At 35.9% G+C, this 11,301-nt stretch overlaps 1 protein-coding gene across 4 annotated transcripts in view; it reads right to left on the bottom strand.

Moving 5' to 3' along the window:
• Positions 1–3,618: 3,618 nt before the first annotated feature.
• Positions 3,619–11,301, bottom strand: part of LOC113115114 (alpha-2-macroglobulin-like) — a 43,457-nt gene continuing 35,774 nt past the window's right edge. For all 4 annotated transcript variants that reach the window (XM_026282412.1, XM_026282411.1, XM_026282413.1 and 1 more), the window contains 22 exons: positions 10,979–11,191; positions 10,735–10,884; positions 10,098–10,232; positions 9,760–9,835; positions 8,970–9,093; positions 8,422–8,647; positions 8,225–8,351; positions 8,025–8,146; positions 7,875–7,926; positions 7,713–7,796; positions 7,456–7,632; positions 7,281–7,356; positions 6,966–7,122; positions 6,801–6,875; positions 6,559–6,721; positions 6,277–6,470; positions 5,983–6,195; positions 5,750–5,868; positions 5,437–5,518; positions 5,173–5,265; positions 4,976–5,081; positions 3,619–3,919 (listed from right to left, as the gene is read on the bottom strand). In XM_026282412.1, coding sequence (XP_026138197.1) covers positions 3,879–3,919; positions 4,976–5,081; positions 5,173–5,265; positions 5,437–5,518; positions 5,750–5,868; positions 5,983–6,195; positions 6,277–6,470; positions 6,559–6,721; positions 6,801–6,875; positions 6,966–7,122; positions 7,281–7,356; positions 7,456–7,632; positions 7,713–7,796; positions 7,875–7,926; positions 8,025–8,146; positions 8,225–8,351; positions 8,422–8,647; positions 8,970–9,093; positions 9,760–9,835; positions 10,098–10,232; positions 10,735–10,884; positions 10,979–11,191 — 2,805 coding nt within the window. In that variant the 3' untranslated portion in view covers positions 3,619–3,878. The remainder of the gene's footprint in view (positions 3,920–4,975; positions 5,082–5,172; positions 5,266–5,436; positions 5,519–5,749; positions 5,869–5,982; positions 6,196–6,276; positions 6,471–6,558; positions 6,722–6,800; positions 6,876–6,965; positions 7,123–7,280; positions 7,357–7,455; positions 7,633–7,712; positions 7,797–7,874; positions 7,927–8,024; positions 8,147–8,224; positions 8,352–8,421; positions 8,648–8,969; positions 9,094–9,759; positions 9,836–10,097; positions 10,233–10,734; positions 10,885–10,978; positions 11,192–11,301) is intronic.

Below are 11,301 nucleotides of genomic sequence, written 5' to 3'. Positions count from 1 at the left end.
TTGTTTCATGAAATGTAGTTTTAAAAGTATTTCAGGCAGGAATGTAGTTGTTTAAAACTCAAATGTGTGGTTTATTTATAAAGGCAACACCTATTTAAAAATGTGTTTCGCCGATTTCGGAGACTCATATATCCAGTATATTCAGTGCTCATATATCTGCCTGAAGCAGTGTCAACTCGGCTAGTCCTTCTGACTAGCCAAGTGATTCTTCATGTCAAATGAAAATAAAAAGAGGCAATTGATATACTATTTTGTTTCATTGTAATGGTTATATATACACATTTAACTGAACTAATACACATCTGCTGCTATTATTATGTTTAAATGAAAATGAAAGGAGGCAGAGGTATTGATATCCTATTTAGTTTTATTGTAAATGTACAGTGAGGAAAACTGCAGTAGCCAAGGTGAGCTGACGTTACCAAGTACACTGCTGTTTGCAGAATTAACTGGTTTGCGTCATTGCAGACATCACACTCCCAAGTCGATGCAAGTCTGAAATATGCATACTTTGTATTGAGAAACGTGCGCAGACCTACGTTACCAGAATATTTGCCTAGTCTTCATTTATTAATTAGACTAGAGTTCCTTTTTATGGTCATTTTGTGTCTGTTTTAGAGACACTTTAGTAAAAGTTGCTTTGCCCGCATTCCTTTGAGCCATAAAACTAGTGTTATCAGACAGTTTGTCTTTGGTTGCTATCGAACCAGAAGCATTTTTTGCCTTTTTGAGGCATTAGTTGCATTTCAGGGGAAAAGGGTCCATAGACACTCATAGCTTGCACTTTGGTTAGGTGAAGGGTGCGTTAGGCATTATTTGTTAAATATAATAAATAGTTGTGTGTCTGATTAGTCCCAATGCTACAAGATATACTTTATCAAAGTTAAAGTCAATTACACCTACCTAAAATGGCTCATTCTAGCATGTCCCCCATGTCTACATCACGATGTGGGAAGATTTACATAACGCTGCCTTCCAAAAGAGGACACAACTAGAAATCAGTGGTTCAACGCTGTTCCAGAATGGTGCAACCCAAATATTAAGATGTCTGCAGTGCAGTGGACAGTTGCAGTGCAGTGGACAAGAACTGTTTCCTGTGAGAATAGCCCACAATGCTGGTATTCCATTCAATTCAATTCAATTCAATTCAAGTTTATCTGTATAGCGCTTTTTACAATACAAATCGTTACAAAGCAACTTTGCAGAAAATTATGTTTCTACAATATTTAGTAGTAGCTTATGGTGGTGACTGTCAGTTTGTGCAGGTTTGACAGGATTTTTAGAAAAAAATGTATACAAGACGTAGTCAGCTAGACGATGAACATTATTAATATTATTAATTAGTAATTGTTATATGATGCAGTCAAACATGTAGCAATAATTGTTAGTTGTAAAATCCCGTGGCAAAACATAGAAATAAAATAGAGACATCATTAGCATAGCTGCTGATCCAACAAAGTAAAATTAGTTTAACCCAAGCTAATGAATAAAAATGCACATTTGATCAGATGCAACTACACTCACAATTTAAAAGATACATTATTCGTATGCTTGGCGAAAGAGATGTGTTTTTAATCTAGATTTAAACAGAGAGAGTGTGTCTGAATCCCGAACATTATCAGGAAGGCTATTCCAGAGTTTGGGAGCCAAATGTGAGAAAGCTCTACCTCCTTTAGTGGACTTTGCTATCCTAGGAACTACCAAAAGTCCAGTTTTGTGACCTTGGGGTGCGTGATGGGTTGTAGCGTGGTAGAAGGCTAGTTAGGTACCCAGGAGCTAAACCATTTAGGGCCTTATAGGTAAGTAATGATAATTTGTAACTGATACGGAACTTAATAGGTAGCCAGTGCAGAGACTGTAAAATTGGGGTAATATGATCATATTTTCTTGACCTGGTAAGGACTCTAGCTGCTGCATTTTGGACTACCTGTAGCTTGTTTATTGACGAAACAGGACAACCACCTAGAAGTGCATTACAATAGTAATGGACCCGGGAGATCAAAATAAAACTAGTGATAGCGAGGCACTCTGATTGTTTTTGTTGCAGAATACAATAGAGGATATAATCACACATTATATAAACGGAAACGATGGTGTATAAAATTGATTTTTAAGTTAAAAATAGTCGATAAAAAGAATATAGTGACGGAGCTCAAATGCAGTACAGACGCCAACAACAAAAACTGCCCCACTTTGTTTCTATAAAGTGGGGCAGTTCCAACTTTGCAAGGCCAGTCTCGAGCTTCTGACTCACAGTCTGTAAGTACATTTTCATATTTAAATAATTTGCCACACAATTGCAACAATAATGTTCATTATATATATATATAACACTTGTGAGCACCCTTCTGAAACCCTTCTGAAAGCTTAAATTTGTCCAAGTCTGGCAAACAGCAAGTCCACATAAAGTGTTCCATTTGGGACAGGGCCTATTTGTGAAATAAGGGTACATGAAATGGCCAAAAAGCTGAGGAAGATGCATATTTCAGCTGTAATTAATTAAATGTGCCCCAAAACAAGAAAAAGCATATTAATATTGAATATGATATAATATACAGTTTAATGTGTTGTTTTGGAGAAAAAATAAAGTGTTAAGATACATTATAACACTGATTATTTACACAGATTAAAAATGTCTTGAGAATTTACATGAACATTTCAACAAATTAATCTTCAGGACACCCAAGACTCTGTCTGTGACAACTTTCACTGGGTTTTACTGTAGAATTTAGAATTTTTTTAAATGTAATGTTTGACAAAAAGCATTATTATGTTGAGCATTTCTTGATATTTAAACAGCCATTTTAAAAAATTAATTCAGAGTTAATTCAGAGTTACATGAATCTTTCAATACATTGTTCTTCCAGATGACCATGACTCTGTTCAAGTCAACTTTGACTGGGTTTTACTTTAGAGTTTTTGAAAAAAAACTTGAATAAAAAGCCTGTCACAATACATTTTATCACTGGTGTGTGTTTCCTGATATCGTTGCCTTTTAGTGCACTACGAGGACTCTTAAGGTATATCTTAAAAAAGGTATACCATTTTAGGCGTTTTCCCACAAACTATACCTTTGGAGGTTACGTGTTTCCCACAAACTATTCCTTCTTACGTGTGATGTTACCAGGTGCTGTCCATGAGGGTGGTGCTGAATAAGTTGAAATCGATGGATCGAGAATGGATATTGCAATCTATGCAGGAGCTGCTTCTGTTTGTTATGTGTGAAAGTGGTGTTCTTTGTAAAAGAAGGGTTGATTTTAAATATAAACACAAAAATCCTTGAATGCATCAAACTTACATGGGTCACTGCTTAAAAATTTAACAAATTTTACCAAAAAATAAAAACAAAAAAAGTCCAACAGAAAAACATTCTGTTAAGATTGCTTTCCAACAAGAAGCACTTCAGAAATAGTTGAAATTGCATTTATTAATTATTTAATTCAATTATGATGGTTTTAGTGAAAAACCAGGGAAAACTCCTCAAGTTCACTTTTTTGGCCTTAACGGGGGTCTCTTAATGCTTAAGAGAGGTCCAGGACCTTGAATAACCCCCCCCCCCCCCAACACTCGATGATGATGAGATAATATCTCTATGTGGAGTGCAGGCTGTTGTCAGACTCCTTATGCATGAAAAATCTCTAAATTCTTTATTTTCCATAATAGGATCAAACAAGTTTTGTTAAAAGATTAATTACAAATAAAATTACAAATAAAATTGTGAGTGGCCTGCTGCCACTGAGTACACATATAAAAGCATACATAAAAATTACAAATGAAATAAAACAATGCCACTAAGAATAACTACTCATACAGTATTAAAAAGACATTCTGTATTCTGTGTCATTATACTTTGAGCTGCAGGACTGAAGTGCATGACCTTATTGACAGTGGAAGGAGTACTCGGTCTCCGACTGATCACCTAAAGAAAGAAGGTAATATCAAGACACAAGTTAATATAAGGCTCTGGCCTGTATCATTGTACAGTTGCTCACTGTAGTAAAGCAAATCTTCACATGCATATTTGCAACAGATTTTCACATTGTATGTATGTAGATACAGTCAGGTCCATATATTTTGTACACAGGCACCATTTTTATCATTTTTGCTGTTGACCAAAACATATTCAAGTTACAGTTATATGATGAATATGAGCTTAAAGTGCACTCCCTCAACTTTAATTTGAGGGTATTCTCATCAAAATTGTATTGAAGGTAAACTGAAGTGAAGGTTAAACAATTACAGCTCTTTAATATGTACCTCCCCCTTTTTTACAAGGGAGCTTAAGTAATTGGACAGTTGACTCAAAAGCTATTTCACAGACAGATGTGGGCTATTTCTTAGTTATTTCTACATCAGTTAACCAGGTTAAAGGTCTGGAGATGATTTTAAGTGTGCCATTTGCATTTTGGCCTAGCAAAGCATCAAAGAGGAAGAACCCGAGTCTCTGGTGATGTCCATGAGTTCCAGACTTAAACAAAGGATTCTCAACAAATACAATATATATATTTTTTAATATTATTTATGATTATATTGTTTTGTCCAATTACATTTGTGTATTAAAATGATTGTAATTCCTAAGCATTTTATATTTTTGTTCAGCCCCTTGAATGAAAGCTCAAAGTCTGCACTTCAATAAAATCTTGTTTGCTACATTTTAATTCATTTCTGGTGGCATACAGAGCCAAAATTAAGAAAATTGTGTCAGTGTCCAAATATATATGAACCCATGACATTTGTTAGTGGTTAATATAACCTTTAATTAGACAATAGCGAGTAATACGATTTATTAAATGAGGATGCTAATTGATGGCAAAATAATACACCATGGCTTTGTGTCAACAACATAAAAAAAGATCAAATATTAATAAAAACAAAAAGTTTCGGAATTACACGTTTTGTTATTTATCTAATAAAAAATGCATTAAACTGCACACCATCACCTTTACATTTTTCTGAATGTTAAATAAAATCTTACTTGTTTGGTAGTAATCATACACTTTGACCACTGCTGGCTTGAGATTCTTCACTGGAAGAACCTGTTTCATTTGTATCTTGTAATTCATAGAAATATGTTTTGGAATCTGCAGGAGGATAAACAAAAAATAAATATACAGTACCAGTCATGGAAATTATTGAATACATGTTACTTATATAATGTTATTATTTACTAACCTCTGTTAAATAAACTATGACATGGTCTTCTTTTGTGTCGACCCGCTCCACATACTTCTGAGCAAGGACTTCTGAACTAATTGACGTTGTAAGCTATAGGGAAAATAGAATTACTAATATGAAAAAATGATGATGATGACGTGATGATGAAGTGTTTTTTTTCTTCAGTTCTTGCAAAGTAAAGCTGACATTAAAAAAGCAGTAGTAAAAATGTGTAAAAAAATTTTGTCTTAATGCAAAATAACTTTATACACCTGAACTCACCAATGATGTGTCAGCTGTGAATCCTGATAAAAGTTTAATATCCACAATGAGCATGTTAGTCATCTCCTGGGGACCATGATATCTTAAAAGAGATAAATATACTGCCCTGATTTAATGCTAACAACACAAAGAATCAGGAGCACAACTTATACACTTAAACTAGCAAATGCATAAAAATTTTATCCAAGCAATTACAGAATTTTACAACAGAATTGTTCAACTCAGATTGTCAATGATTTTAAGCATTCAATAACGAAGTATCTATATATAATAAAAGAAACAGTAGCCATACACAATCTAAATCTGTTTTTACTTGACAGTGAAGTTCAGAAGGAAATTTTGTCCCAGTGTTTTGCAATCTCCCTCAATCTTTGCATCAATGCTCAGTGTTTTAGCTTCAGTAGGAGTCGGGATGTTGTAGAACTGAGCCACCTGAGAGAGTCAACATGAAAAAAAAAAACAGATTCATATCATAACAGAATAGCAGCAAAATGCTAAGAAAGAAAAGAGAGAGATTGAGTAAATGAAGCTGAATTCTCTACAGACCTGCACAGACACACAAGCTGAGCCCTTCACTTCAATGCTGTATTTGGCTGGGACGTCCTGCAGCTGCTTCTCCTGGTACAGTAACTTATTGTCCTGATTGACATCAAAGTGGTGAGTGTCTGCTGCTGACTGTACAGTCACTGTGCTGGAGCCGTCAGCGCTGAACACTTTGGTGGCGTACAAAGACAGAGCCTGAAGAGCCACCACTGTGTCCTGAGAAATAAATGTGTTCAGTAATGTGTCTTTTACCCATTATTCAGCAATCATGTGTTTGAATTGAGTAGTTTGAGTCACCTGTGTGGAGGAGAATCCTCCATAGGCATTCTGCTGCTTCACAAGCCAGCTGACAATCCTGTTAGCAAAGCCCAGATCAGCTGTAGTGAGTGAATCAGCAGAGAGAACAGCTAGCAGCACATATGAGCTGATCTCCACTGCCAGAGAATCAGAGTCATCAGCAGAAGCAGACTGAGACCAGTGGAGACGAGACCCTTTAGGACACATGGACAAAAGAGACACCAGTATAAAAAAGTATAGTCATATAGGACAACAGAAAGTCATCAGAAACAAATATCTTACCATCTGAAATAGCAACATCCTCCAGTTTCTTGAAAAGCTGCTGTTGAGTGTCTGTGTCTTTAGCCAGACTGAAGGTGTAGGCGAGCAGAGCAGTGGTGTAAGTGTTTTTGACATCCTCAATGACAGACCTCAAGCAGGACAAACCTTTACTGACGACAGGATCCTGAGACAAAAACAGAGAAACAGCAGCTGGGAGCGTAATTTTTCTGAGTTTATACTGTGTTTCCTGTAGATGAACTTACTGTTACTGGAGTTTCTAGTTCAAGTAGTGATGCAGTAATGTAGGCTGTTATAGTCACATCATCATTCACTCCACCCTGCAGTTTTATATTAGAGGAACATTAAGTAAATCATTTTTGTTACAGATAGATTGTTTCTGTGATAATGTTTAGTGACCAATAGCACACCTTCATTCTGTTGTTGAACAAACTTCCCTGTTGGATAAAACAGCCGTCTGAATCCCGTCTGCTTATTAACCATTCCTTTGCACTCTGAATATTTTGTGGATCAATAAATATGTATTTCTGCGCTTTGCCAAAAGACCTCAGGACAAAGGCAGTCAACCTGGTGTTTTAAAGTTATAAATTAAATAATATCATTCGTTGTTTTAATTGATTAAATCTGTACATAAAATATTAAAAATAAATACCACCTATCTACTTAATATTTTAACTTTGTAACTATTTAGGAAAAAGTGAGAGTAAAAAGTTACAAATATTTACCATGTATTCTCATCTCCACGTCCAAATGTGCTGTATCCACCACTAGTATGTCTGTAGTTCAGTTGTCTCTGGTATCCTGTTAAGTTTGATAGTGATTAAATGTTTAGGTTGATTAAGTGTGTCTGACGTCAAAAGTATCAAGACTTATTTTCTTGACCTGACTCATTTCTCTCACCACTCTTAAGGAAGCCGGTGGCTCTCTCTCTGATGGCTGAAGTGAGCTGCTCTGTGTTTTCCAGATACTGCAGAATGTAAATATTGGGAGAAAGAATAGCCATGTTTTGTTCTCCACAGCCGTACGGCATCTGTAGTAATCCGTGAAGATTTGTCAGTGCACGACCCAGTATGTCCCCTAAAAACCAAACACCATTGAAACTGATTACATTTTAGAAACACAAACTCCTCATTTCTGCTTGTGTATGTAAATGTTACCAATGACTGAAACAGAGGATCTTGCTGATCCCTTTATCACATCTTTAGGAAGATTCAGATCCACTTCCTCTGTGAGACTGTCGCCTATGAACCAGAGAGACAGAAACACATCAGTGATCAGCAGAGAAACACTATAATGCTAAATATTGTCTGCAGACAAACCCTTTGGACACAGTAACCAGCTGTAGGTCTCTGTCTTCTCAGTTCCTTCAGCCTGCAGCATAAAACAGTAACATCAACACATCATACTGACATAAGCAGCATTAGGATCATGAAGAAATGACGTCTGAGAGCTGTTTGAAGTGCGCTGACCTGTACAAGCAGACTTCGTGTGACTGTGTCAATGCGTCCTCTCTCTGGCACGCTCACAATCTCATTGTCACACACAGTCTGGGACGACTCAGCCTCTGCACTGACTGTAATATTCAAGACTCCTACAACACAAGACATGTACGTGAAGATACAAACATACACAAACACAGAGAAACAATGATTCAGACTGGAAAACTCACCAAGAACAGAAGGAGTGAGGATCCATTTAAAGGTTTTTCTTCCATTAGCACACAGACAGGATGAATACTGTTCATCAGAGGAGGCTTTGAGAGTGTAGTCTGAGGAAAGAGCTGGAGTCACTTTAACCTGTCAATCAAACACACATGATTAGTGGCATATTTGATATGATTGGATAAGACTGAGTCTGAAGTCTCACCATGATGCACTTGGACAGATAGTTGAAGACAGTGGCCTTCAGCTCAAAGATCTCCCCACGGATGATGGAGTAAGGCAGAGAGAGCTCCAGGAAGAAGGGCTGGAAAACTGTCAGCTGAGCAGGAGGAGCCAGACCCAGACCTTTGGAGGACAGACAGAAGGCCTCCGTCTCCCAAGTGGAGATGGTGTCAGGAACTGTGACAGGAACCTGAGCTGATCCAGAGTCTCTGTGTTGATATTACACGAGTATTTGATTGGCCTTTTAATATGCTGTTTTGCTTTTACAACATTCAGCACAGATATAAAACACTGACTATCTGATTCACAGTAGGTCTCTAGTTTGTCTAATTTTCATCAATCTGAATGAATCTAATGAAAGTTGTGTTTATATGAATACAAATCAGTCCAATTCACATATTCGTTTACAAGTGAATGTATGTATTCTTAACAAAAACTAATTGGATGTGCAGTGCCAAGAGAAGCATTACAGTTATTGTGGTTTTAATATGATATTAAATTATGTTAACAGTTAAAAATATTGTCACTAACCCAACTGCAGCAAGTTGCCAAATCCATGTTTCAGGAAAGACAGTACGAACTGTCACTTCAACTGAAGAGTCTCCCTCATTCATATTCAAATCCATTTCAGAATCATATGATACTGCATTATAAACTGAAATAAAGCACAGGTAAAGATGTGACACTTGAATCAGGACATGTAGCAATTTTTTTAAAAAAAATCACAATTTTGTATCTCTATCACATTATATACTTTCTGAAATATCTAAACTGTATTCTGTGTTCACAACATTAACCCTACAATATCTTGTATTGTTTATACTGTAACTATTCATTTAAATTTTTTTATATGCTTATTAATTTAAATCATGGGGCCTAATAATTTATACATAAAAAAGTTGAATTTAACAAAAATGTAAGTGAGCTTTGTACATCTAACATATCAAATAGTGTGAAGAAACCGATACACTGTCAACATAATCCAAAGTATAATAATAATAAGTAAAATAAGAATATAAAAGCCAGTAAACTAAACTTTAACATGTTATCTTCATACATTTACACTTTTCTCACAGAATAAATTGTCCTTTACATTTTGGTTGGTGCAGCTCTTTCGAGCAGTTCTTTGATGTCACAAATTTTTAAAACTGCTGATTTTACAGATCAGACAACTGTCACCATAATCTCAAAACAAATAAAGAGTCATACATATGTACTCTTGCAGTGAAAAATTGGTTAATAGTGGTGAATTCCAGTCATATTAAATTATTGATAGCAAATGGATGTCTGAATGAACTCATACATATATAACAAATATTATCTAAAAAATTGTCAGTATATACTGAACACAGAAAGTCTCTCACAGCCAAATTTGTTGCCATTTTCAGACCCACACTCTATCCAACAGCAATGATGAACCACATGTAACAGAAGTAAAAAAAAAAAAAAAAAAAAAACAACAAATAAAAATTATACTATATGTATATATATATATATATATATATATATATATATATATATATATATATATATATATATATATATATATATATATATATATATAAACTAAGAGGAATTTTAAGCACATGCATTGATATATTTATGCATGTAGTTACTCACCTAATCTACTGCAGTTACACAGATTAATCCATTTGTTACCTTTAAGGATTCATAGGCTTTGTCTTTCAGTTCAGCTTGATGGAGACTCACAGCCTGCCATCCCAGACACTCCCTCTTATCTTCAACGCTGTAAGGATAATCTGATACTGATTGTACTGGCAGCATATTAAAGATCTGTGATGAGAGCACATCCACAATAAATAACCATCATCTTTAGAGTCTACTTACTGTTGTACACATGTTCACGAGAGAGTGGCGTTTCAGAATATGCTAGTCTCTCTGCTAGTCTAGTTTTTAATTATAGCAAAAGAAAAACAGTCATCTCTTGGCTTATATCTAAATCCTCCATCTTCTAATTTGTGACCAGTGTTTTGTTTTGCTCTCTCCTCTGTACTTGCACGTTCTGCGTTTACCTACATCCTACAACATCTGCTAAAATGCCACTCTTTCGTAAAGACATGTATGACAGCGGAAGCTAGAGATTATGGTTTATAAAGTTGTAAATATGGATATTTTGCTAATACAAATGCATCGATTTGCTTCAGAAAGCTTTTATTAACCCACCGGAGCCATGTGGAGTACTTTTTATGCTGAAATGGATGAACTTTATTTTGCGTAAAAATTTTAAATAATAATGATGAACATAGTAGACACTAGCATCTTAAAGCCTTTACACCTTGTCAGTATCCAGACGTTTTCCTGACTCCAGGATCAGGACGCTCTGATCTACAGCACTGAGGCCGCACAGTGAACCAGGCTGAGCTGAGAGATGGAGAGTGTTTTTCTCACCAGGAACTGCTCTAGAGGGAGAAAACTGCAGAGAAACCTGTGACGACAACAGTAGGGTGAGTCATTTCAGTATTGAATCAGAATGATTGTGATTGTGTAAATGGGCTGATGGGTTTTCTTTTTTTTCATACCTTGTTTTTGAAACACTTTTCAATGTCAAATGTTGTGCTACGAGCAACAACATTTTCACTGGGCAGAACACAGTAGACCAGAATCTGCACTGCAGGAGCTAGATCTGCACCAACAGACAGTTTGAATGACATTGTGCCACTTGCTGCTCCATTAGATGACTTGACTTCAACCTTCTCATATCCATGATGAACGATCACTCCTCTGGACAAGACCTGAAACAGACAGATGACACTCCAATGACAAACTGACCAGTGCAGCCAGTTAATACTGTTAACAAACAATGAATTCATCAGTGTATCAGTGTACATTCTGCACATTCTCA

Source organism: Carassius auratus, chromosome 15 (genome assembly GCF_003368295.1).
Source record: "Carassius auratus strain Wakin chromosome 15, ASM336829v1, whole genome shotgun sequence".
Taxonomy (NCBI): Eukaryota; Metazoa; Chordata; class Actinopteri; order Cypriniformes; family Cyprinidae; genus Carassius; species Carassius auratus.
This window is presented reverse-complemented; position numbering and strand designations above follow the sequence as displayed.